Raw genomic sequence first — 27,088 nt, 5'->3', positions numbered from 1 at the left:
CCTGGCTAGGATTTTTCTTTTTAAGTTATCTTTTATGATACCGGGGAGTACTGTTCTGTAGCTAACATACTTTATTGCTGGCCTCTACTTTCAGTGGTTGGCAGAATAGGGACAGTAATCATACAGTTTATATTTGGAAATGGTTGAAACAATGCAAAAGATTTCATTTTCGTTAAAAATAATGACTCATTTCATGATGTTAATAAAGAACTAAACCATTTCATCAAAATGCATAATGAATATGCCTAATTTTTATTTTTTAAAGATTAAAATGAACAAAAAATGGCATGATGGGAGCCTCAATGATAGCTTATCACAGATGCCAACATGATCATTTTAAAACAGTTAAACACCAAAACTTATAAATAAAATTAAGATATCTTAAGACATATTTAAAAATATACAAATTCTCTACAATAGTGTGTATAAATATAATACTTTGTCATTGTTACTTTCTAGGGGTTATATTTTCATAAGCAAATTTTTAAAATTTTTCTACTTAAAAGTCTAGACAATGATTAAAGCAGTCACCAATTTCCACACTACAAACAGAGATTTGTTTTCTAAGTATGTAATGTTGCAACTTGGTATTTTCATTACTATACACAGTCCTTCTTCCTATCTCCTAAACTTTATCTGATAGACAGTTTTCTATTGATGAGACGTTTCCTCTCTGCTATAAACATCTATCACAGAACTCTTAACTGAATTGAAATGGGAGAAATTGAAACTGATTTCTATAAGTTATATGTCACATACTTCCTTAATCATATTTTAAGATATAACTATAACTTCATATTAGTTTAGTTTGAGTCTTCTATGTCAGTATATTACATATATTATGATAGATGTGTGCTACATTGCTTTCAGATACTTTCATGCCCTTTGTTTTTGTTTGTGTCTTTTTTTTTTTTTTTTTTTTTGAGACGGAGTCTCGCTCTGTCGCCCAGGCTGGAGTGCAGTGGCGGGATCTCAGCTCACTGCAAGCTCCGCCTCCCGGGTTCACGCCATTCTCCTGCCTCAGCCTCCTGAGTAGCTGGGACTACAGGCGCCCGCCGCCTTGCCCGGCTAGTTTTTTTGTATTTTTTAGTAGAGACGGGGTTTCACCGGGTTAGCCAGGATGGTCTCGATCTCCTGACCTCGTGATCCGCCCGTCTCGGCCTCCCAAAGTGCTGGGATTACAGGCTTGAGCCACCGCGCCCGGCCTTGGTTGTGTCTTAAAGCATGTACTCCCCAGTTACTTGAGGATTTTAACAGAATTTAAAGATTTAGCAAAAAAAGCTGCCAATTCAAATTACTCTTTCCTTCTCTCACATACATGTATGTATTTATATGTATATTAGTGCGTACTTTATTTGTTCTTACTCTTCTAAAAATGCACACATAAAGTTGAACATAATCAATGCACAGCATTGGAATTTGTGAAACTTGAATTTTGGGTACACCTTGGTCCTTAAAACTATAGTACTATGATGTCCCTTGAGTCATTGTCTCTCAATATCCTTGACTTAATGCTAAATGAATATAATAACTGAATTGAACTTAGGAGAATATCATCCAGAATAATTACCTAATGATTCAAAACATATTGAAAAGTGCAAAGCACTTTAGAATTCTAAGAGTGACTAATGAAAAGACTTCATCAAGACATATTATTTTCTCATGGTCACCAGAAAGGACACACCCAACCCTTTTCTCCATCAGTAACATTTGCACATCATCTTCCATAGCTTTCATCCCTTAGATGAAACTCTGAATAAGTCTTCATATCTCTCCTGTATTTTAATTCTAGATTCTACTTGAAAAACTTACCCTGCAATAAATCATATAAAATGAGACAAAGGTGAAACTCTTTGTCAATTACTTTTCCAACTGAACTATTGCAATAAAATGTCTAGATTCTTTAAACGAGGTGAAAACAAAATTATGAATGAAGACAAGTGAGTTATAAGTTTTTTAAAGTAAGATTTCTAAATGTTTATTAGTATTTGATCTGAGATTGAAATTGAATGTCACAAAAGGAAAATCACTAAATTGCTATTATTGCTACTAATGAAAAATGCAAGTGGCTTTGCCAGTAATTAAAATAGTAAAACAGCAACTTTTATATTCAGAGTTTTATGTGGCACATACAACTTTCTTTTCATAGGTCTTCTGATTCTGGTATGGTGGTATCATCTGTAGGTTCAGTTGTTATCACTATAGGAATATTCTCAGATATCCATCCCTTAGGAGTCCTATTAAAGGACCGTCTGCCAGAAAGGGGATTGACAAAGGACATAAACCTGGGATCTGTTAGCAATAGTAGCTCAAAATCTGGAACTTTAAATTTAACGATTTTTGATGCTTTTTCAAAACCTCCAAATGGGGTGGCAACTCTGTGGGAAATAAAAAAAGAAAACGGATCTTAATTAATATTCAAATTTATTTGTCAAAATAGAAAACAATTTCATGATTTTATAGGCATGATTTTATGGGTTTAATTCATGATTTTATGGGCTTACTTACACTCTATGAATGATTGCCATTTTCTGACCTCTGAGGCAAGCATTTCTACTTTAAAGACCATGCTTTTATGAAAAACCAAATATTGATAACAAATTCATTGAAGTTCCTTTGTATATACTGTTAGTTTTGGACTAATCTATTCCCTGTACACTGAGTTCATTACAGACATGTCTTGCCTTTGTACTTTTACCAACAATATTTCCCCTATTCAAGATATTTCTAGGCCGGATGTGCTGGCTTACTTTGGGAGGCTGAGGCAGGAGGATCACCTGAGGTCAGGAGTTCGAGACCAGCCTGGCCAACATGGCAAAATCCTGTCTCTACTAAAAATACAAAAATTAGCTGGGCATGGTGGCAGGCAACTGAAATCCCAGCTACTCAGGAGGCTGAGGCAGGAGAATTACTTGAACCCAGGAGGCGGAGGTTGCAGTAAGCCAAGATCATGCCACTGCATTCTAGCCTGGGTGACAAAGTAAAACCTGTCTCAAAAAAAAAAAAAAAAAGAAAAAGAAAGAAAGATATTCCCTTCTGGGTGCAGTGGCTCACACCTGTAATCCCAAGTACCTGGGATGCTGAAACAGGAGAATCACTTGAGCCCAGGTGTTTGAGACCAGCCTGGATGACATAGCAAGACCTCATCTCAGAAAAAAAGAAAGAAAGAAGGAAAGGAGAAGGGAAAGGAAAGGGAAAAAAAAAGAAAGGAAAGGGAAGGGGAGGGGAGGAGAGGGGAGGGGAGAGGGGGGAAGAGGAAAGAAAAGGAAAATAAAAGAGAGGCAATTTCCTCCCTGACTTTTCCACTTATGAATGTCCTATAGCCTTGCAGTTCTAACTTCCTTCAAACTATCCCTGCCCACATTCTTAGCCACATTCCTGTAGCATCAATTGTTCTATGTCAGTCATTTGCTACTAATGAAATGGTACTTTGTATTGAGCTTCTCCTTTTAAGAATATGGATTATCTGTTTCGGTTATCTGTGAATTATAAACTCTTTTAGGGCAAAAAGTATGTCTGTTGCATCTTTCTACCTCAAAAACCTTAGCATTCTTCCATTTGTCTTCTGAATAAAGCCCAACTTCTTTATCTTGTCATTCAAGAGCCCATATAACTTTTTCTCTTTGATTTAAGCATTTGATTACTCATTCAGTGCCAGACACAGCTTCAAGTGAGCAGTATAATCAAAGTCTTAGTTCTTACATTCTAGTGAAAGAGATAGACCCTAAACATAACTATATGCAAAAATATCTAATGGTGATAGCAGCTATGCATAAAGTTAAAATAGGGTGTTGTAATACTGAACAACTGAAATACTAAAAAGTTACTTCAGATTGAATCACCAGGGAAGACTTTTCTGAAGAGGCGACATTTAAATAGCCATCTGAAGGACAGAAGTTAAACATGTACAGTATGGCTAAAGTACATCAGCATTTCCAGTAGACAGGATAGCTAATGCCAAGAACCCTAAGGCAGAAATAATGTTGGCGTGTTCAAGGAAACAAAGAAGGCTTATGTTCCTAGACTAGTGGGTGAGGGTGGGGCAGAGGGAAGAGGGGACAGAGATGTAAAGTTGGGTGGGACTTTTTCTAAATAAGGAATATGGATTTCCTTCTAAATGTGAAGGGCAACCATTGTAGGATGGTAAGCAGGAGAGTATATAACCTAATTACATTTCATAAGGATCATTCTGGCTGCTATTGCTGTGTGAACAGATTATAAGAAGACAACAGTGCCAGTGGTTCACACCTGTAATCCCAGCACTTTGGGAGGCCAAGGCAAATGAATCACCTGAGGTCAGGAGTTCGAGATCAGCCTGACCAACATGGAGAAACCCATCTCTACTAAAAATACAAGAAAATGAGCTGAGCATGGTGGCACATGCCTGTAATCCCAGCTACTTGGGAGGCTGAGGCAGGAGAATCCCTTGAACGCAGGAGGTGGAGGTTTCAGTGAGCCGAGATCGTGCCATTGCACTCCAGCTTAGACAACAAGAGTGAAACTCAGTCTCAAAAAAAAAAAAAGACAACAGTGGAAGGAGGGAAGCTATTGCAATAACTCAAGCAAGAAATGATGACTTGTATTTCATGTATTTTATGGAAAGATGGAAAGAAGCGGGTGGGTTCAGGATGTGCTTTAAAGGTAGAGTCAACAGGATTTGCTGATAAATTGGATTAAAACTATGAGGAAAATAGAAAAATCAATGAAAACTCCTATGTTTAGAGTTTTAGCAACTGGCTGGTGGAAGACAGAAAAGAACAGAGTTGGTGTGTGGGTGGAAAACATGATTAGACATCCCAGTGGAGAGGTCAGTCATGCAGGTTTTGCCCTATTCACTTTCACGCATCCTTTAACTGCTTGCTCTTTGCATTTATGCTCTCTTACCTCACTGCCTCTACTCATACTCTTTTTTTCCCTCTCTTTCTCTGCTTGGAGTACTCTAATATTTACAACTATGTTTCTAAATCCCCTTTAAGCCCTAATTCACATTTAACTTTCTTCTTGAAGCTTTCCCAATTTACCACAGCCAGAAGTAAGCTTTCCACTCTGAAGTTTCCATGACTTCTATTTTCACCTCCCCTGTGATCCTATTTTATATGCAAGTGGCTTTCATTATATCCATTGGTATGTCTGCCTTTTTTCTTACCAGATTGTACTCTAAAAAGATTGGAATTCTCTTTGATGTATCTTTGTAATTCATTACAATATACTTACATAATGCATTGTACCATAGGACCTGGCAAGCCTATATAGATTCTCTAATATTGTGAAGATTATTTAAAACATGGAAGAGATCTTATTTTCTTTGTAGCTCAATCACTCTGCTATCTTTCTTGACTACCTTAATTTCTGTGTGTGTTTTTTTAAGAATTAATAAAAACATAAATATGTAGAGTATGCTACAAATTTGATTCTGTTACTTTCGTTTCAATTAAATTTTCCCTCCCTAATAGATTTTAGTCTGTAAAAAGGAAAGTCATATTCAATTTCTTTTGTATATTCCCATTGCATCTGTTACAGTAAGGGTCCCCAACCCTCAGGCCGCAGACCAACCACCTATGGCCTGTTAGGAACCAGGCCACACAGCAGGAGGTGAGCGGAGAGTGAGTGAGCATTTCCACCTGAGCTCCACCTCCTGTCAGGTCAGCAGGGGCATTAGATTCTCACAGAAGTGCAAACCGTATTGTGAACTTTGCATGTGAAGGATCTAGGTTGCAGGTTCCTTATGAGAATCTAACTAATACCTGATGATCTGAAGTGGAATAGTTTTATCCCAAAACCATCTCCCCCCCTACTCCGCCATCCCTACACCCCTTCCCCCATTCTCGGAAGCATCGTCTTCCACGAACACATTGTCTTCCACGGAAACATTGTTTTCCACTGGTCCCTGGTGCCAAAAATGTTGGGGACCATTGTATTACAGTGTCATGCAACTTCCTTATTAGAAGTTGCCTTTTTGTCATTGAGAACTACTCTGTCCTTCCTGAGGTACCATGATACAGGTTGGGGATGCAGAAGGAGACTTAATTCACTAGAAAGGCCTGTGTAAGAAGCACTCAGACTGCTGGAAGTAGAGTAAAGCGAACAATACTTCAAGCATCAGGCATTACATCCTTTATCCAACCAATGTGCTAGGAGTTAAATATGTTTGTTGCTGACAACAGTTAACATAGACTGTGAGAACTGCAGGTGAACTGTGTCACATTTTGTTTCAAAATTATTTCAGTGTCATGAGAAATGTTTTCTGTTGCTTTTAACTTGCAATAATTTGACACTTTCCTCTTTTAAAAAGTTTTTATTATGCACAGTGGAGAAAATAATCCCAAAAGCTTATGAATACTGTATTAGGTTAGGTCAGAAGCCTAAAACTTGAAATTTTGTATGTTGATTTGAAAATTTACTATCAAACTTCTAAAACAATAAAATCTTGTTTTATAATATTTACCGGATACTCTGTCCTTCAGTGTACTTTTTGAACCCTGCAATATTTACAGTTTTATGATAATAATACTTTTCCTAAAATTCAGTTTATATAAATTAAATCAGATTCCAAATTTGCTAAATTTATGTTCTTTTTTTCATGTATGTAACTTATAGTTGTTCGTTCTCTTCTGTATGTATTAAGTTCTGGGCTCTTGCCTGCAGAATGTTTAATACATACATACTCCTCAAAAATACCCTCCAAATTCCACCTTTTCAGTGCTATGCCACAGTTTTTGTAGTAAGTTAATATGAGTCCATCACAGATATTTTATCCATCTAAGGAAACCAAATGGCTGTTTTGAATAGCAACTATTTTCCAGGAATATGCTGGAAGCAAGTAAATGGAAATGAAAGTCATGGTTTTTACTCTCAAAGAACTTTCAATCTATTGAGAAAATAATAAAATTTTATGTTATTTTTCATAAGAAAGGTATACTAAATTACGTAGAAAATATATATATATGTATTACAGATATGCATGGACTTAGATTGGTGTTCCTTTCCTAAGAGAATTACTTGAAGACATATTCCAGATAACTTTTAAATAAATAACTCAAGAAGCATAATATAAAAAGTGATGGCAATGAGAATAAAAGCCACTTTAAAAATGTGGTCATAGGCTGGGCACAATGGCTCACGCCTATAATCCTAGCACTTTGGGAGGCCGAGGCAAGTGGATCACCTGAGGTCAGTAGTTCGAAACCAGCCTGGCCAACATAGTGAAACCCCATCTTTACTTAAAAAAATACAAAAATTAGCTGAGTGTGGGGACAGGAGCCTGTAATCCCAGCTACTCAGGAGGCTGAGGCAAGATGAATCGCTTGAACCCAGGAAGCAGAGGTTGCAGTGAGCTGAAATCGTGCCACCACACTCCAGCCTGGGTGACAAGAGCAAAACTCCATCTCAAAAAAATATATATGATCATGAAAATTAAATACCAATGCAAGCTGCTATTCTTGGAAAAGAATATCTAGTTTAAAATATTTATATGACAGAAAGGCAAATAGTAGTTTGCAGATTAAATTAACAAGTATTAGCTGGCAGGCAGGGGATGAGGGTAGAGTAAAGAGGGCATATTTCTCATCCTCCCATGCATAGGTGGGAATCAGAAGCTATTGCTTTGTTCTTGAATTTAATTATTAGGGATATCATTCATATATACAGTTGACTAATCTAACAACAATGATGGGTAGAAGTTAAGACAGGATTTCTTCTCTCCAGATCACCAAAGGCTATAAAAGTAAACAAGGTAGAATTTATAGAGCATTGAACAAAAAATAAAATAGAACAGTCTAAGAGATGGGATTCAGGAGTCAGACTAGCTATCCTGAAATACCACCTTGATCAAAGGTGAATTACTTGACATACACAGCACAGGTTTCCCCAATCATTATGTAAAATCCATTCACCTTTTAATATACATATTTAATGTGTGCCTACTATGTGCCAGCTACAGTTTTAGATGTTGCTATGATCTGAATGTCTCCCAAAAATTATGTGTTGAAACTTAATCCTTACTGTGGTGGTATTAAGAGGTAGAGCCCTTGTACTGAGTCATGAGGGCGCTGCCCTCATGAATGGATTAGTGCCTTATAAAGAGACTAGAAGGAATTAGCTTAAGCCTTTTTTTGCCCTTCTCCTGTCCATGATGTGAGAACACAGTGTTCACTTCTTTTGCCATGTGAGGCAAAGACCCTCACCAGATACCAAATGCTGGCATTTTGATCTTGGACTTCCCAAGCTCCAGAACTGTGAGGAAATAAATTTCTGTTCTTTATAAATTATCCAGTCTAAGGTATTTTGTTACAGCAGCTCAAACTAAGACTTACACTAAGATCATAATGTTGAATAAAACAGATAAAGTTGCAGCTCTCTGTGGGTGCCTACCCTGTAGATAGGGACACTCACTTTTAGGAAAGGAATAGATAAATTCATAATATTATAAGGTAATGAAAAAAAGAGCTATGAAGAAAAATAAAGGGGAATGAGTAGATGAGAGTTTGTTCTATGTATCCATATCACTGTTGAATTTTAGTCCAGGAGAAAGAGTACTATTTAAATAAATTTTCAGGAAGTGCTCTGTGAGATGACATTTTAGCAAAACTCTGAAAGATGTGAAGGAATGATCTACTGAAAATCTGAGGAAAACATTTCAGGCCTAAGGAAACAAGCACAAAGGCCTCAAGATGAGAAGGAGTCTATTATGTAAGAAACAGTAGAAGCCCAGTGTGGATACAGCTGGGTGAGCTTGAGGAAAACCATACAAGATGTAGCCAGAGACAGATGGGGCCAGGACTGTGAGGTCTTCCAGGCCATGATAACAAGTTTGGATTGTATTTTATGTGTAACAGTTACAAAGTTTTTAGTTGGAAGGGTACGTGACCTGATTTTCATTTCTAAATGCCTTCTTTCTGGCTGTTCCGTGGAGAACAGCTTAAAGGAGAGCAAGAGTGAAAGCACCAAGTCCGACCTGAAAGCTTTTGCAGTAATGAAAATAAGAAATGATGGCAGTTTGTTCTAGGATGAATGTAATTTGAAAATAGACCGAAGAGCCAGGCGCAGTGGCTCACGCCTGTAATCCCAACACTTTGGGAGGCCGAGGCAGGTGGATCACCTGAGGTCTGAAGTTCGAGACCAGCCTGGCCAACATGACAAAACTCTGTTTCTACTAAAAATACAAAAATTAGCCAGGCGAGGTGATGGATGCCTATGGTCCCACCTACTAGGGAGGCTGAGGCAGGAGAATCACTTGAGTCCAGGAGGCAGAGATTGCCATGAGCTGAGACTGCACCACGGCACTCCAGCCTGGGTGATAGAGCGAGGCTCTGTCTGAAATAAATAAATAAATAAATAGACCTAATAGGATTTTGCTGATGGTATAGAGTATAAGGTAAAAATGAATTAAGGGTAGGTCCTAGATTGTTTATGTGAGCAACAGAGAATATAAATATGCAATTTACTGAGATGAGGCAGATAGGGAAAGGAGCCGATTTAGACCTAGAGATCGAGTTTCATTTGACATGTTAATTTTTGTATGTTTGTTACCCATCCTATTGGTGATGTCCAGTGGCAGAGTGAAGCTCTGCCTTTTTCTGAAGATCATTCCTTCACATCTTTCAGAGTTTTGCTAAAATGTTATCTCACAGAGCACTTCCTGAAAATTTATTTAAATAGTACTCTTTCTCCTGGACTAAAATTCAACAGTGATATGGATACATAAAACAAACTCTCATCTACTCATTCTCCTTTATTTTTCTTCATAGCTCTTTTTTTCATTACCTTATAATATTATGAATTAATTCCTTTCCTAAAAAGCAAAAAAAGACTAGCTAGCCTGAAATTATCAGCACGTAGGTGACATTTAGAATCTCGGAACTGCATACTATCACAGCCCGGAATGGGTGTAAATAAAGAGAAGCTGGTGCCTAACATGGAGTTTGGAAAGGAAGGAGCCAGCAATGAAGGCTGAGAAGGAAAAAGATCTGGGAAGTCTGATGATCAAAAAGCCAAGGAACAAAATTATTTCTTGGAAGGGAGAATGATCAGCCATTTCACATACTGCTGTGAAGTTGAGGAAATTGATCACTGAGAATTCACCATTGGATGTGATAACATGGGGATTAGCTCTTTAAATGGAACGGTGGGATGCAGTCCTGATTAAAATGAATTCAAGAGAGAACGTGACATTAGGAAATAGAGACAATAAATATAGACAATCTTTGAGGACTTTTTACTGTCAAGAAAAAGCATAGAAATTTGAGGTAATTGGAAGGGAGCCTGGGGAAAAGAGATTTTTATTAAAGATGAGAGGCATTTTAATATGTTTGTATGCTGATAGGAATAACCCAATAGAAAGAAAAATAAATGATGCAGCAAGAGAAGGAATGATTGCAGGATAAACCCCAGGGTGGATGAGAGGGATTGGGAATCAGTATGCAATTAGAGGGGCTGACTTTAGGAACAAGGCAGGCAACTCATCAGCTCTTTAAGAGAAAAGGCAGACTGTGTGGGTCTGAATGCACTCAACTGGCAAATTTGTTAATGAGAAGGTAAGGTAGGTCTCTTCCAATTTGCTTCCACTTTCTTTTGAAAAATAAAAAGTGATCCCATCGGTTGACAGTGAGAAGTAGGGTGAGGTATAGGATGTTTATTGAGAGGGGAGAAAGTGTGAATTGTCTTCTAGGAGGTTGACAAACTGAACTTGCTAGAGAATGTTGTTGGATTGTCTGGCAGTGCTGAGATTTGTGGCAATCATTTTAAGCGGAGACAGCAAAACTATGTGTTTTTATTCAGCCACAGTCAGCTGCTTAAATATGAGTGCAAAGTAGATGGATTCTGGACTTAATCAGAATTGGAACTTTAGCAGTTGGGTACAACATTTGGAGAGAGATGAGAGGAAGATGAGATGTGTGTAAAATGGAATGATCATAATGGTGAACTACAAAATTTGTCTAGGTAGAAATTGTGAGCAAAGGGATTGATGGACTTTTAAAAATGGCGTCATTTTGGTATGTGTAACTGAAGCATTATTGAAATAAAGAACAAACTTTTTTTGTTTTTTTGAGACAGAGTCTCACTCTTGTCACCAGACGGAGTGCAGTGGCATGATCTCGGCTCACTGCAAACTCTGTCTCCCAGTACTCAGTGTGTGGTCACAGTTAGCAGCACTGGCTTCATGTGGGAACTGGTTAGAACTACAGAATCTTAGACACAACCTAAACTTACTAAAATGGCATCTGCACTTTGACAAGAGCTCAAGGTAATTCCCATACTGATAGAGTTTGAAAAGCACTTAAAACCATGCCTGATATGTAGTCCCCACTCAATAAATTAGCTTCCATCATTACTATGCCTTATGAAGTTTAATTATCACAAAGTACCTAATGATAATCTAAGTTCTTAAAGTTCTTTTTCAAATTAATCTCTCTTACAAACTAGATGATTCAAGATCCCACATTTTGTTATCTGGTTTAGTAACTGAGGAGTCTTTATGACTCAAATGTGATTCAGTACAAAAGAACACTTCTTATCCCAGATGTTCAAGATGATATTTTATCATTTTAAAATCTTGCCATTGTATATCCATAGTTTGTTCAGGGCCAGGCACGGTGGCTCATGCCTGTAATCCCAGTACTTTCGGAGGCCGAGGTGGGCAGATCACCCAAGGTAGGGAGCTTGTGATCAGCCTGGCCAACATGGTGAAACCCTGTCTCTACTAAAAATACAATTAGCTGGGTGTGGTGGCAGGTGCCTGTAATCCCAGCTACTCCGGAGGCTGAAGCAGGAGAATCATTTGAATCCAGGAGGTGGAGGTTGCAGTAAGCCAAGATTGTGCCACTGCACTCCAGCCTGAGCGACAAGAGTGAAACTCTGTCTTAAAAAAAAAAAAAAAAAAAGGTTTGTTCAATGGTTGATTCACCCATTTATTCATGCAACAAATTACTGATTTCTTAGCATGTCTAGATACAATGCTGCATGCTAGGGAATCAAACACGAAAAAAATTGTAGATCTTAACCTCAATGAACTCAAAGATGGTAAAACATGAGGAAAAATACAACATGGAATAAGCTAGTTATTCTTAGTTACTCTAAGAGAAGAATGTCCTGAGTGCAGAGGAGCCTAGGGTAAAAAACACCTTAGCCTACCTGATGGGTCAGAGCACACTGCTTCACTTTTGAGCTCAAGATCCAGACCAGCTACCTAATTTTTAGAACCCAGTGCTAAATAAAAACACAATGCCCCTTGTTCAGAAATTATTAGAAATTTGAAGAAAGAAACAGCAGAGCATCAAACCAAATGGCCCTTTGAGATAAATCAACGTGGGGCCCTATGCAATTGGTCACACAACCATTACTTGAATTTTTTTTTCTTTTTTTTTTTTTTTGAGATGGAGCCTCACTCTGTCACCCAGGCTGGAGTGCAGGGGGACAATCTCGACTCACAGCAACCTCTGTCTCCTGGGTTCAAATGAGTCTCCTGCCTCAGCCTCCCAAGTACCTGGGATTACAGATGCCTGGCTAATTTTTGTATTTTTAGTAGAAACAGAGTTTCACCATGTTGGCCAGAGTGGTCTCGAACTCCTAACCCCACCTGCCCCAGCCTCCCAAAGTGCTGGGATTACAGGTGTGACCCACTGCACCTGGCCCATTATTTGGATTTTAAGAATGAATAGTTATCCATTAGATGCAAGAGACTGCAATTGAACATTTCTAGATTTAAGCAAAAATTGATCAATTAATCTTGTATTTATTCCAGAAATGAATTTATTCAGTTATTTTGTTTTCTGAATTACATCAAAGAAGATACATCCCTGTGCACTAAAATACCATATTTGGGTTGGCATTTAGTGGATTGCTTTTCCCCTTTTTATCCAGTTCTGTTTTTTTTTTTTTCCTACAAATTTGTAGGTCATTTTCTTCTCTTATAAATGAAAACATTTCCTTCCGTTTTATCACCCACCTCCCATCTCCTACCACAGATACAGTGAAGAGCTGCTGTTTGGAAAGCAGTTTTCTTTGGCACCATTGAGGCTACATCCTGTTTGTTTGAATTTGATTGCCCTCAACACACAAATTAAAAGAGAGTACATTAACAGAGATGTTAAGTTTTCAAAGTGAGAGACTACTGATAAAATTTTTAAGATCCCTGAAAATAGTTTCAAGTTTAAGTCAAAGTTAGTGAAGCAAACATTTCCAATGAAAGATTTAAAATAGTCTACTGAAAACTACCTGTGCATCTACCTCCCCAATTCCCATATCACAGAAATTCTTTAAACCTAGGTCTGACTTAAAATGATTTTTCTATTTCGTCATCTATGTAGTGAAGAATAAGCCTGTTTCATTCAGATTCACAGTTAATAGATACTTTCTTGTTTATTTTGATGGGTCAGTGATGGATTACATTTGTGAAAATTAATAGTGCTGGATATATAATACATCTATAATAATTGCTAATTATTCTATAAGGTAAAGTAGGTAAAATTATATAAAAGTTAAAATAAATTATTCTACTAAACAGCTAATGAATATACTATATTTAAAGTTACTTAATCATATCATTATAGAGTTTATTTTGCAGATGAAGAAATTAAGATAAGAGGTTAAGTGACATACCCGAAGTCATACAGCTTTTTGAAGCAGAACTGGGAATCGGAAACTGCCTTTGCAAAATTATAACTGACAAAATTATAGCAGTGAAAGAGATCTTACCTGACTCCATCTTGCTTCTAACCTCCAAGCTGTTCCTCGTCCATTCCTGGGAATAGGCCAAACTAACTTTGGGAGAAACTTATGGTTTAACTGTGAAACAATGACGATAACAGCGCTTTCCCAAAACAAATCCCCTTCCTACCTAGGGACTAGATTGCTCTTGCAGAACTAACAAATCAGCCACAAGATCAGAAGTTATGGCTTCAGAGTCTTGCAACTGGAGACTGCAAGATTCTGACCCTCCCCAAATTGCTCCTTGGGGATAACATCACTATGGTAAAACCCTAGAACAGCGCTTGAGATATTTTGTAAACACTGTACTCGATGTCGATGGATCAGCTGGCACCACTCAGATCAATAAACTGGCTCATCTGGTCTTGTGGCCCCCAGGAACTGATTCAGCCTGAGAGGACAGCTTCGGCTCACTATGATTTCATCTCCCACCTGACCAATCAGCACTCCTGACTCACTATCCCCACTACCTACCAAAGTTTCCTTAAAAAGCCTGATCCCCAGGGAGACTGGTTTCAGTAATAATGAAACTCTGGTCTCCCATCATGCCACCAGCTCTGTGTGAGTTAAACTCTATTGCAATTCTCCTGTCTTGACAAATCAGCTCTGTCTAGGCAGGGGGAAAGGAGAACCCTTTGCGGGGTTACAAGCCTCCTTGCTCCTGGTTTACTTTTTCTCATGGGTTTAATATAATATTTGAATGTAACATAAAATTTGAATACACTCAGAGGCACTACAAAAATTCAAAGTTGAATTAAACTCTGGGCCATTTTGAAAATGTGATTAGACTTAGGAGCCAATTTTCATCCAATCATTAACATTGCCGAATGCCATTTGACTATATCTTACCTCTCTAGGCTTTATCAGCAATATCTAATAAATATGTATCATAATGTAAACTACCAAACAGTGTTATTGTACTCTTTGCAAGGACTTTGGAAATAACTGCAAATTGCTTGCTTCTTTCTTTTGTCTCTTTCTTCTGGTTGTGTGTGTGTGTGTGTGTTTAAAAAATATGAAAAATAGATATATCAGAATAAAGTCTTCTTGTAATATTATGTTAAATTATTTAATAATCAGTTTAATAATTAGAAAATAAAATATGTTATTAACAATATATATGTATAATAGTTGTATGACAAATTAAATCTTTGGCCAAATGGTTTGCTTATAATTTTGAGTGGTTTGATAAAATAAAATCATGTTAACCTACAACAGGGAAAATAATAAATTGAAAATAATAACTTGAAAATTATTTTATACCTGAAAATCATTTTAGCCTCTATTTTAAATGACTAGATTTTGTTCTGGACTAATTCAAAGAATAGCTTTTGTCACATTTAGTTTATAAAGACCCAGATACCTATTGAGATTATTTTGCCTATGTGATTTTTTTGAAATAAAAATTTTATTGAAGTGTAAGTACAAAAAGTGCACAAATCATAAGGTAAAAGTTAATTAATACTATTTATTTTCTAATTATTGCTGGTATATAAAAATAACTATTAATGATGACCTTTTATTCTGTGCTCTCCCTAAATTCACTTATTAATCCTAATGATTTACTGGTAGCTTCTCTTAAATTTTCTATGGACATAATCATGTCATTTGTGAATAATGACATCTTTATTTTTCTTTTCCTATACTTATCCATTTTATTATTCTTGTATTATTGTTTGGCAGGGGTAAACAAATAGCATCTTTCTCTGAAAATGTTTATGTAAGTATGTTTTAACTTTTCCTTTAAATAATATTTTCACTGGATATAGAACTACAGGTCAGCTGTTATTTATTTCATTATTTTAAAAGTGTTAATCCACTCTCTCCCATCATTTCAGTTGGAAAATCAACTGTCTTATTTTTACTCATTTTAAGATAATGTGTCTATTATTCCTTTGCTTTAAGATTTTCTTAATTGTCTTTATTTTACAATCATGTGCCTTTTGTGTGGTTTACTTTGCATTTACCCTTCTTGGGTGGTGTAGTACTTCTTGAACTTGAAGCTTGATGTCTTTTGTCAACTTTGAAAAATCCTATGCTATTAATTCTTTCAATATTGCTTCTCTCTCTCACTCCCTTCTGAGGTTCCAACGACACACATATATTGGCATTTTTATTACTGATCCAAGTATGTCTTCTGCTGTTTTTCTGCTTCTTAAATCCTATTTTCTCCATGTTGCAGCTTGAACACTTTCTGCCTCAATTTGGCAATTCTCTCTTCAGCTATGTCTAATCTGCTATTAATTCCATTTACGGAATTTTAAAAATATTTCTATTATTTAACATAACACAGGTACAGAAAACTTAAGAAAGTGTATATAATGTCTATGCAATGAATAATCTTGGAAAGGACTAAGCATATCAAGAGCTACTCCAGAGCTCTCTCCATGGTCCCTGCCCAATCACAATACCCTCTAGCCCCTAGAGGTAGTCAATATTTTGACTTTTATAGTAATATAAGCTTATGAATTTTTTTTAACATGAGGACATTATACTAAGTGAAATAAGCCAGCCACAAAAAACAGAGACTGTAGGATTCTATTTATACAAGGCCCTTAAAGTGATAAAAATCATAGAGACAGAAAGTAGAATTGTGGTTGTCAGGAATTGATGGTGGCAGAGAGGGAATGGGGAGTTATTGTTTAATGGGTACAGAGTTTCAGTTTTACCAGCTGAAGAGTTATGGAGAGGGATGATGGTGATGGTGGCACGATGTTATGAAGTATTGTACTGAATACCACTGAACTGTATGCTTAAAGTGATTAAGATAGTTCATTTTATGTTATGTGTATATCACCATCACCATGACAACAACAACAAAAAATATTTTTTAAAAAACCTATAGGCTGATTTAAGTCCTTAAGAGGTGTCATCTTCTTTCTAGAAGGGATTCATTTTTGTCAGAGCAAGGCAGTTTGATTTAGGGGAGATAGCCTTTATCTAATCTAAGATTTTGTTGATTGAGAGCAATATTTAGTTTTATGAAGGCTGATGTATTACTTGTTCACCTTTATTCCAATGGTATAGCCCTTTAGGACTCCCAGCTGAAAGTATGGAATATTTACCAAGAGCCCTCCTCCTTGGAAGACCCTGTACTCCTATTTGGTCTTCCCAGACTTGAGGCTGCCAAAAGGTTTACTCAGCTTTTTAGCCTTTTAGCGTTGCTGATGAATCAACAAGTGCCTCAAGCAGAAAAGTGGTACCACATGTTGGGTTAAAATCTCGAAATTTCCCTCATCTCCAGAAACTTGGCCCTCAAGTACTCACTTCCTTGGCAGCTTTTAAACCATTTTTAAAACTCATTTTTTAAAACTAGCTTTTCTGGTTATTTTTATGAAGTTGTTCTAATATAAAGTAGTCTGCCATAGCTGGATGTGAAAATCTTACCTATGTAATTCCTTTGGGCTTATTCATTTAGCAAGCATTGAAGCCAAAGATATAATTACAGGCATACTTTGGAGATATTGTAGGTTTGGTTCCAGACTACTGCAAGAGAGTATCACAATAGAGGAAGTCGCATGAAATTTTTTATTTCCCAGCATATATAAAAGTTATGTTTACACTGTATTGTAGTCCATTAAGTATCTAATATCGTTGTGTCCTTAAGAACAATATGTCTCAAAAACAAAGTACATACCTTAATTTCAAATACTTTATTGCTAATAAATGCTAATGGTCATCTGAGCCTTCAGTAAGTTGAAATTTTTTGTTGGTGGAATGTTTGCCTTATTGTTGATAGCTGCCAACTGATCAGGGTGGTGATTGCTGAATGTTGGATTGATTGTGGCAATTTATTAAAATAAGACAACAATGATGTTTGCTGCATCAATCGATTCTTCCTTTCATGAAAAATTTCTTTGTAGCATATCATACTGTCTGGTAGCATTTTACCCACAGTAGAACTTATTTCAAAATTGGAGTCAATCTTCTCCAATCCTGCTACTGCCTTATCAACTAAGTTTAGGGAATATTCTGAATATTTTGTTGTCATGTCAACAATATTCACAGCATCTTCAGCAGGGGTAGATACCATCTCAAGAAACCACTTTCTTGGCTTATTCATAAGAAGCAACTCCTGATTTGCTCAGGTGTTTTTTGTTTTTTTGTTTGTTTGTTTGTTTTTAATGAGATTGTAGCAATTCAGTCACATCTTTACACTCCACTTCTAACTTTAGTTGTCTTACTGTTTCCACCAGATCTGTATTTACTTCCTCCATTGAAGTCTTGAACCCCTTAAAGTCAACCATGACTTTAAAGTTGGAGTGAACTTTTTCCAAACTCCCGTTAATGTTAATATTTTGCCTTCCTTCCATGGTCACAAATAATCTTCATGGCATCTAGAATGGTAAGTTCTTTTCAGAAGGTTTCCAATTTACTTTGCCCAGATCAATCAGAGGAATCCCTTTCTATTAGCAGCTATAGCCTACGAAATGTGTTTCTTAAATAATAAGGCTTGACAGTCAAAATTACTTCTTGATCCATGGGCTACCAGATGGATGTTGTGTCAACAGGCATAAAAAACATTAGGCCGGGCACGGTGGCTCATGCCTATAATCCCAGCACTTTGGGAGATCGAGGTGGGTGGATCACGAGGTCAGGAGATTGAGATCATCCTGGCTAACATGGTGAAACCCCTTCTCTACTAAAATACAAAAAAAAACTAGCTGGGTGTGGTGGCGGGCGCCTGTAGTCCCAGCTACTCAGGAGCCTGAGGCAGGAGAATGGCATGCCTGGGAGGTGGAGCTTCCAGTGAGCCAAGATCGCACCATAGCACCCCAGCCTGGGCAACAGAGCGAGACTCCATCTCAAAAAAAAAAAAAAAAACACATTAATCTCCTTGTACATTACTATCAGAGCTCTTGGGTGACCAGGTTCATTGTCAATAAACAGTAATAAATTGAAAAGAATATTCTTTTCTGAGCAATAGGTCTTGACAGTAGGCTTAAAATATTTGGTAAGCCATGCTGCAAACAGATGTGCTGTCATTTAGGCTTTGTTGTTCCATTTATAAAGCACAGACAGAGATTTAGCACGATTCTTAAGGGCCCTGGAATTTTCAGAATGGTAAATGAGCATTGGCTTCAACTCAACTCAAATTCACCAGCTACATTAGTTTCCAGCGAGAGAGTTAGCTTGTTCTTTGAAACTTTGAAGCCAAGCATTGACTTCTCTCTAGCTATGGAAGTCATAGATGGTATCTCCTTCCAATAGAAGGTTGTTTCATCTACATTAAAAATCTGTTATTGCCGGGCGCGGTGGCTCAAGCCTGTAATCCCAGCACTTTGGGAGGCCGAGACGGGTGGATCACGAGGTCAGGAGATCGAGACCATCCTGGTGAACACAGTGAAACCCCGTCTCTACTAAAACTACAAAAAACTAGCCAGGCGAGGTGGCGGGCGCCTGTAGTCCCAGCTACTCGGGAGGCTGAGGCAGGAGAATGGCGTGAACCCGGGAGGCGGAGCTTGCAGTGAGCCGAGATCAGGCCACTGCACTCCAGCCTGGGCGACAGAGCGAGACTCCGTCTCAAAAAAAAAAAAAAAAAAAAATCTGTTATTTAGTGTAGCCACTTTCATCAATGATCTTAGCTAGATCTTCTGGATAACTTGCTGCAGCTTCTATATCTGCACTTGCTGCTTCACCTTGCACTAGAAAAGTTAAGAAGATGGCTTCTGTCCTCAGCCTTCATGAACCAACCACTACTAGCTTCCAGCTTTTCTTCTGCAACTCCTTTGCCTCTCTTAGTCTTCATAAAGTTGAAGAAACTTATGGCCTTGCTCTGGATTGCGTTTTGGCTAAATTATGGAAATGTCGTTCCTGGTTTGATCTTTCATCCAGACTACTCAAGCTTTCTTGATATCAGCAATAAGGCTGTTTTACTATCTTATCATTCATGTGTTCACTGGAGTAGCACTTATCATTTTCTTCCTGAATTTTTCCTTTGCATTCACACCTTGGCTAACTGGCACAAGAGGCCTAGCTTTCAGCTTATCTCTGCTTTTGACATGTCTCCCTCACTAAGTTTAATCATTTCTAGCTTTTGATTTAAAATAAGACTTGTGACTCTTCCTTTCACTTGAACACTTAGAAGCTATTGTAGGGTTATTAATTGGCTTCATTTCAATATCGTTGTGTCTCAGGGAATAGGGAGGCCCAGGAAAGGGAGAGAAATAGGGGAGCGACTGGTCATTGAAGCACTCAGAATACACACCACATGTATTGATTAAGTTTGCCTTTTTACATGGACATGGTTCACGACACCCCAAAACAGTTATAATAGTAACATCAAAGATTGTTTATCACAGGTCACCATAACAGATATAATAATAATGAAAGTGGAATATTGTGAGAATTACCAAAGTGAGCACATGATGTTGGAAAAATGGCGATAGACTTGCTTGACACAGGGTTGCCACAAACCTTCAATTTGTGAGAAAATGCAATATCTGCAGAGAAGGATAAAGTGAAGCGCAATAAAAAGAAGTATGCCTGTACACTGTTTAGTTGTTTTTTAAGTGGACTTCTAAAGCAATGCATGTACTAGACAACGTCTTAAACTTTGTGTATCCCTGTGCATATGCTTTTTTTTTTGAGACAGGGTCTCACTCCCATTGCCCAGGTGGGAGTACAGTGGTGTGATTATAGCTCATTGCAACCTCAACCTCCTGGGCTCAAGCGACCCTCTCACCTCACTTTTTGAGTTCTCACTATGTTGTGCAGGCTGGTCTCAAACTCCTGGGCTCAGCTCACCTTGGCTTCTCAAAGTGCTGGGATTATAGGCCTGAGCCACCGCACATGGCCTACATATGCTTCAAGGTCAGAAAAGACAGCCTGTTTGGGCTGTCTATGTATCACATCATGTTTTGTTTCATCTGTTAATGTTATTTAATGATAATAAGAAGTCTAAGAATATACCGTCATGTTGAAATAACTTAATTCCTAAGTTTTTATTTCTATGTTGATGTACATATGCAAAGGAATAAAATGTTCTAAAGTAAAAGAGAAGTATTAGCAGATTAAGTTCTCTGTCTCACACACACACACGCACACACACAGCATGTAATATTTACGAAAGCTTTGATTAACACAGGGAGCTACATTTCCTATTGAATGGTATTGTGCTCACTGATATAGCACTCATCTGGTATTTATACACTCAATAGGCATCTCTTTATAACTAACCCAAATATTACTACACCAGTATATGTAGAACTACAGGCAAGCTGCTCAGCAGGTACAGGGCACCGAAGCCTCAAGATACAGAGAAGTCTTACAGCATGCCTTAAGCACTTAATCTCAAAAACAAATCCGAGTTATTCCATTAATTTCCATTTTCCCCTAATGTTTTACTTTTATAATTTTCTACACTCTCATTTTGAAAAAAATATTATAACATTGATCAGAATGGGCCTCCAACTTTTTTTCCCTGCCACTCCTCAATCCCTCTTTACATTCTATGGTACACCTCTTTCATGCAAGGGATGTATTACTAATAATGGTAGTGTGTAAAAACTAAAATCTTAATAGTACAATATTTATTTTATTTTATGTATTTATTATGGTTTGAGACAAGGTCTCCCTATGTCGCCCAGGCTAGAGTGAATTTGCATGATTTCTGCTCACTGCAACTTCCACCTCCTGGGCTCAAGTGATCCTCCCACCTCAGCCTCCCAAGTAGCTGGGACTACAGGTACATGCCACCACTCTTGGCTAGCTTTTGTATTTTTTGTAGAGACAGGGTTCTTGCTATGTTGCCCAGGGTAGTCTTGAACTCCTGGGTTCAAGTGATACACCCACCTCAGCCTCCCAAAGTGCTGGGATGGCAGGAATGAGCCACCACATCCGATCACAATATTTAAAAATACTCAAGAAGATCACTATTTAAATGCAGTTTATTTGGCATTCTTTTTTTAAATAAAAAATTTACTCATTAATCTATTCATTTTTAAATGAATAGTTATTAAGCAGCCTATAAATTGAGTCTAACTTTTTTTGAGTGCGAGACAGCATACTAGATATTAGATATTTTACTCTAAAATGAAGGTCAAGTGATCAAATAATGGATTATGAGACTATTAAAAATTCAAAATATCCATGGAAATTATAAAAAACTGAATAACAGAGAAAAATAGATGCCCATTCTATAAACTATACTACAGATATCATTTGGTGATATTTTTGATAGCATAAGTGTTGGGTTGTACTTCTGGAATCTTGAGCCATTAAGTCTAAATTATTTTTAATCTGTCCTAAAGCCTGCAAAAATATAAGATGGAATCTGGAGTTACAGAGTAATTCTCATAGCCTTGCATGTTAATTATGTATTAAATTCTTGAACAGTATTGCCATTTCAAACAATGCATAAACCCAGATCAATCTTTGGATTTGAAACTATTAAAATAACATTTGTAAAGTATGAGGGGATAATCTTGATATTATACCCATGATAGTTTCTGAATCATTTCCTTCATTTTTATACTAAAAATGACTAAGTTTGAAAATAATAGTAATATTACAAAAATGAGTCTTTGCCTAGGCTTAGAAGATATCCTATATTGCTATTTAGGTTCTTTTCTCAAAAGAAAAAATTGTTTTCGCCCAAGGAATTCAGTTATCTGTACCATTATGGAAAAATCTTGGTATTACATGCCAACAGTGTCACCCAGGATCATTGAATTACCTGTTAAAGCTCCTGTAATCAGGCAGTTCTGCCTTTCCTTCAGGCTTGAAAAGTTTAGGATATAAAGCCTCTAAAAGCTCCGGATCATTGCTAATGGCTTGTTCCCAAGGAGATTGATAGTACTTAGGGACAGCTGTGGTGTTGAATTTTTCGGGAGGAATTTCCTTCAGTGGTCCAGAATATCCTTTGGAAAAATATAGCAAAAATAAGTAAACACTGTGCCTGAGAGTTACTAACCTCCACCCAACATTTTACCATGTTTGATTTTTCATGCTGGGATAAATTTATGAAGCATGCATCCTTTTCATGATCCCTTAGAAAACAGCAGTCTGCAAGTGTTAGACATTTCAGAGCTCCTGTAAGCTTATGGAACTTTAAAAGTAAACCATTTTTCTTAATGTTTAATTTTTCCAAATTATACAGTTTTTTCTTGACTATCTTAGTATATATATTTTTCCAGTAAAACCGTTCATTTCATTTTCTAAAAATTGTGCTCCTTGCATTAATTCACACTAGACTTTAGATACCACAATTAATTAATTTAAAACTGTTAATATTGAGTGCCTATTGTAGTCTAAGCTAGGGGAAATCACAACGAAGACAAAATCTCCCTCCCTCCAGAGCTGATTCTTTAGAGGTGATGTTTGGGTCTTGTCTATCTTCAATTGCTGAGTGCTCTGTAAACTGTTTAAGCTTCAAGAAGATGAAGTAACTTGTTTCCACTTCCTTATTCAGGTCCAGCTCTTCTTAGCTCCTGATGTATCCATCCCCTGTTTATTTTGTTCCTCAAGATTTCTTACCTAACTTTTCTGCTTCTGATCTCACCTCCCCAGTTTATTCTTCCCATAACAGCTGGGAATTTTCTGTAAATACTGTTTAAAAGTCACAGAAATTCTTGGCATAGATCTTTAAACCTTTTTCACATGCATAGAGTGACACTCTTCCAGTTTTCTAAGGCACAGTTATCTACTTTCTGTTTACACTGCCATATTACCTAATTATATCCCTGCAATTCTCTCTTCCACCATGTCAAATCCCTTTACCATTTGATGACTTCTACTTTTAGATTTCTCTGATGCTCTTTCCCATCTCTGCAATAATTTTGATTTCTTCTGTCAAAGCATGCCTATTTTCTCTTTACACTAAAATGTTTGTCTCCTCAAAAAAAAAAAAAAGCCCCTTCCTGATAATTCCATGTCTAAACAGTTATTTGTGATTATTTAATTTTCTTCAGATTGCCTCCAGTATCTAATAGAAATGTTTTTTGGTAGGCTCCTTTTCTCTGCTTACCACTTAAATATTGTTGTTCCTCAAAGCTCTTTTCTTACACAATGCACTCTACCTAGAAAATTCCATTTAATATTCATAGCTTCGATTGTGACCTATGTATTGATAACTCTTTTTTTAAAAAAACATCAAGCCCTCTAGTCAATTATTCACTATATTTATCAAAATAAATGATCCAGTGGCACCATTTATAACTTGTCTAGACCTAAATGCAGCCATTTTCTAATATATTCTACTTCTTTTTCTACTTTGGTTATTTTAGCAAATGTTATCACTTTACTCTCAGATGCCCAAGACACAGCATTATCTGAAAAGTCTCCCTCATCCCCACAAGAAATCACAAAGTGTAACCAACTATACTTCCTAAGGATTTCTAAAACAGTGGCTCTCATATTATTGTGTGCCTGAATTATCTTGGATACGTATTTAAAATGTAGATATTAGGATCCTCCCTCCAAAAGTTTGGCTTCAGTAAGTCTCAGGTATGACCTAAAACTCCATTGTTTAACAAACTCTTATACAAATCTTATGCAGGTGATCTACAAACAGAACAATGAAGAACATTGCTCTAAAAAATTCTCTTTACATTTCTGTTACTCCTGCCCTGGGTCAGGCCCAGGTGTCTCTTGCCTGGGTGTTCACCACAGCTTCAAAACTAATCCTTTAGCTCTAACCCTCTCCCAGCCACCCTCCACACTGCTGCCCCAGGAGACCTTCCTAACTGGCTACACTATTCCCCTGCTCAGGGGGCCATAATGCCCCCCAGGACAAAATCGCAACGACTCAGCATGACCCATGTGGCCCTTCCACCCATCCAGCCTCACCACATGCTTTCTCCTTTCACACTCTTTGCTCCAGGATTATGGATCTAGTTACTTGTTGCTTGGGGTGCCCCTTATGCCCCCCTACTTGGTCCGTTTATTTTCTGTGCCTGGAATGTTCTCCCTACTTCTTGTCATGTGCAAATTTCTATTACAAGCCTTGGCTTCAGATCACCCTTCTATGAAGCCATTCCTGCCTCCCCAAGGAAAAGAGTTCCCTTTTCTGTGTCTTGTCTTTGTATATTATATGTAACTCTATCACCGTAACTACCACATTTCATTTCCTATTCCTTTCCTGGAGTTGAACAGAGGTCAGACCTTTAAAAACCAGAAAATTTTAAGTTTTATAAAATTTTTTAAAATTCCTCAAAATCCCACCACCCTAACACAAGTATTTAGTTTTGTGTATTTTCTTCCAGTTTTTCTTCACACATAAACATAATAATCACATAACTAGAACATCTAGTGTAGTATTACGTTTTTCCCAAAAATTTGTTGAAAATACTTTTAAATGTTTCTATATCATGTTCATAATTATTTTAAGGGTTTCACAATAATCTATTAAATTAAGTAACCATAGTTATGTAATCTTTTCCCAATTTTGAACATTCAGGGTTTTCTAATTTCTTTTTATAGATGTCATTAAATAACAACTTTTTTTCTTTTTTGATACGCTGAGTTATTTACAGAAAAGAATGTGCTTATGTTTAACCACACAAAAATATTACAATTCAGCAATGCCATATGTCTACATTTATTTGATTTTTAAATATGTTTTAATATAACTGAAATTTAGATAAATTTTATTTTTACAGTATTATGGCATTTTCATACTATTCTTTATTCATGTATGAAAAAAGTTGGCTTTTGGATACATAGTTGGCTAATCACTAACAAATTAATTTGCTAAATTGGAATAATTATAGTTTGTTTACTGAGGTTATTGTACTTTTCAACCATGGTCACCCTGTTGTGTTGTCAAATACTAGGTCTTATTCATTCTTTACTGCTTCATAGACATTCATAACCTCAAAGTCTTAATTTATAAAATGAGGATTGCAATTAGTATGTCATAGAGTTACTGTGAAATTAAAGAAGAAAATATATATCACAGCACTTTATAAATTATGCAATCCTATACGATAGGATTTCAATATAATTACAAATTACTTATTGTAATTTTCAATATAGCAGGTGATTAACAGACCATCTAAAACAAAGAACATATGGCTACTATAAATGTTTTATGTGATTCCTTTAGGTCTGAATTTTTGCATTTGTCTTGTATTTATCCAAAAAAATTTTTTTTCTTTGAGTCACGATCTCACTTTGTTTGTTGCCCAGGCTGAAGTGCAGTGGTGTGATCATGGCTCAGTGCAGCCCCCACCTCCTGGACTCAAATGATCCTCCTACCCCAGCCCCCCAAGCAGCTGGGACTATAGGTGTGCACCACCACACCCAGCTACATTTTGTATTTATTGTAGAAACTAGGTTTCACCATGTGGTCCAGGCTGGTCTCAAACTTGTGGGCTCAGGTGATCCACCCACCTCAGTCTCCCAAAGTGCTGGGATTACAGGTGTGAGCCACTGTGCCTGGGGCCCAAAAAACATATTTAATGAGAAAACATATATTATTTAAATACTATTTAACAAAGGTTTTAAATGCCTTGAGTCATATCATTAGGTACATAGAAATTTTATTGTTCTATTGGCAAGGGGATTGGTTACCTGGTGCAATGTTTTCTGGATTTGGAGGGCTTCGTGGATCTGGGGTGTTGGGAGGAGTCAAGGGGGCCTGCTGCGAACCACCTTCCAAGTTACTTCCATCCACTTTCCCATTCTGCATAGCAATACTGTGCTGTATTTAATCAAAAGTAAACTCTGCTGAAAACTCAAAAATGTAAGCACAATAATAGGAGCTACATATGCAAAACTTCATTTGTGTATTTATAATTTAAATGCAATGTCCCTTCATTACTTCCTGGGACCTCAATAAGTATTTCATAGTAAGATGGTTGCGCACTTGAATGAGAAGATGTACTGATATCAGTCTAAGATCTGTTGTATAATGACAATCCACTTAATAATAATAAAAGCTGAAATTAATTGAGCCTTACTGTGTGCCAGGCACTGTGTCTAGTGGTTCATACCAATCATTTCATTTTCTATTCAGAACATCCCTATGAGAAAAATGTATTTAATTTTTGAATCCTTACTAATCTAATAATGTAGAGCATATTGGCCAGGCATTTGGTCTAGTAATTCCTATGTTCCATTGTATTTATATTTGGGCTTTAATTAGATTCTTTAGCGGATAGAAAGTTTAAAAATCTAATCTAAAATGTGAACGGCAATCATATGTACGCCCAAAAAAACCAAAAATCATTTATATTTTAAGTTGCACAGACTTGCAAAAGGAAAAATTTTTGATTTTTAGAAAATAAAATGCTGAAAAAAGACATTTGTCTTTTAAATTTCGATAAATGTGTTTTACTATTACAGGATTTGTTCAATGGCAATAATATAGCACCTTAAAAATGTTCAGTTTGCATTTTAAGAAAACAAATAGTCATTGTAGTAGGTAATGTCCTCAAAAGTA

The 27,088-nt window shown here is 36.9% G+C and overlaps 1 protein-coding gene across 2 annotated transcripts in view; it reads right to left on the bottom strand.

The window, feature by feature from the left end:
• Nucleotides 1-1,952: 1,952 nt before the first annotated feature.
• The window catches only part of MYOZ2 (myozenin 2), a 48,622-nt gene continuing 23,486 nt past the window's right edge, over nucleotides 1,953-27,088 (bottom strand). For both annotated transcript variants that reach the window (XM_045392816.1, XM_005555800.3), the window contains 3 exons: nucleotides 26,218-26,347; nucleotides 22,382-22,565; nucleotides 1,953-2,378 (listed from right to left, as the gene is read on the bottom strand). In XM_045392816.1, the coding sequence (XP_045248751.1) occupies nucleotides 2,144-2,378; nucleotides 22,382-22,565; nucleotides 26,218-26,347 (549 nt within the window). In that variant the 3' untranslated portion in view covers nucleotides 1,953-2,143. The remainder of the gene's footprint in view (nucleotides 2,379-22,381; nucleotides 22,566-26,217; nucleotides 26,348-27,088) is intronic.

Source organism: Macaca fascicularis, chromosome 5 (assembly GCF_037993035.2).
Source record: "Macaca fascicularis isolate 582-1 chromosome 5, T2T-MFA8v1.1".
Lineage (NCBI taxonomy): Eukaryota > Metazoa > Chordata > Mammalia > Primates > Cercopithecidae > Macaca > Macaca fascicularis.
This window is presented reverse-complemented; position numbering and strand designations above follow the sequence as displayed.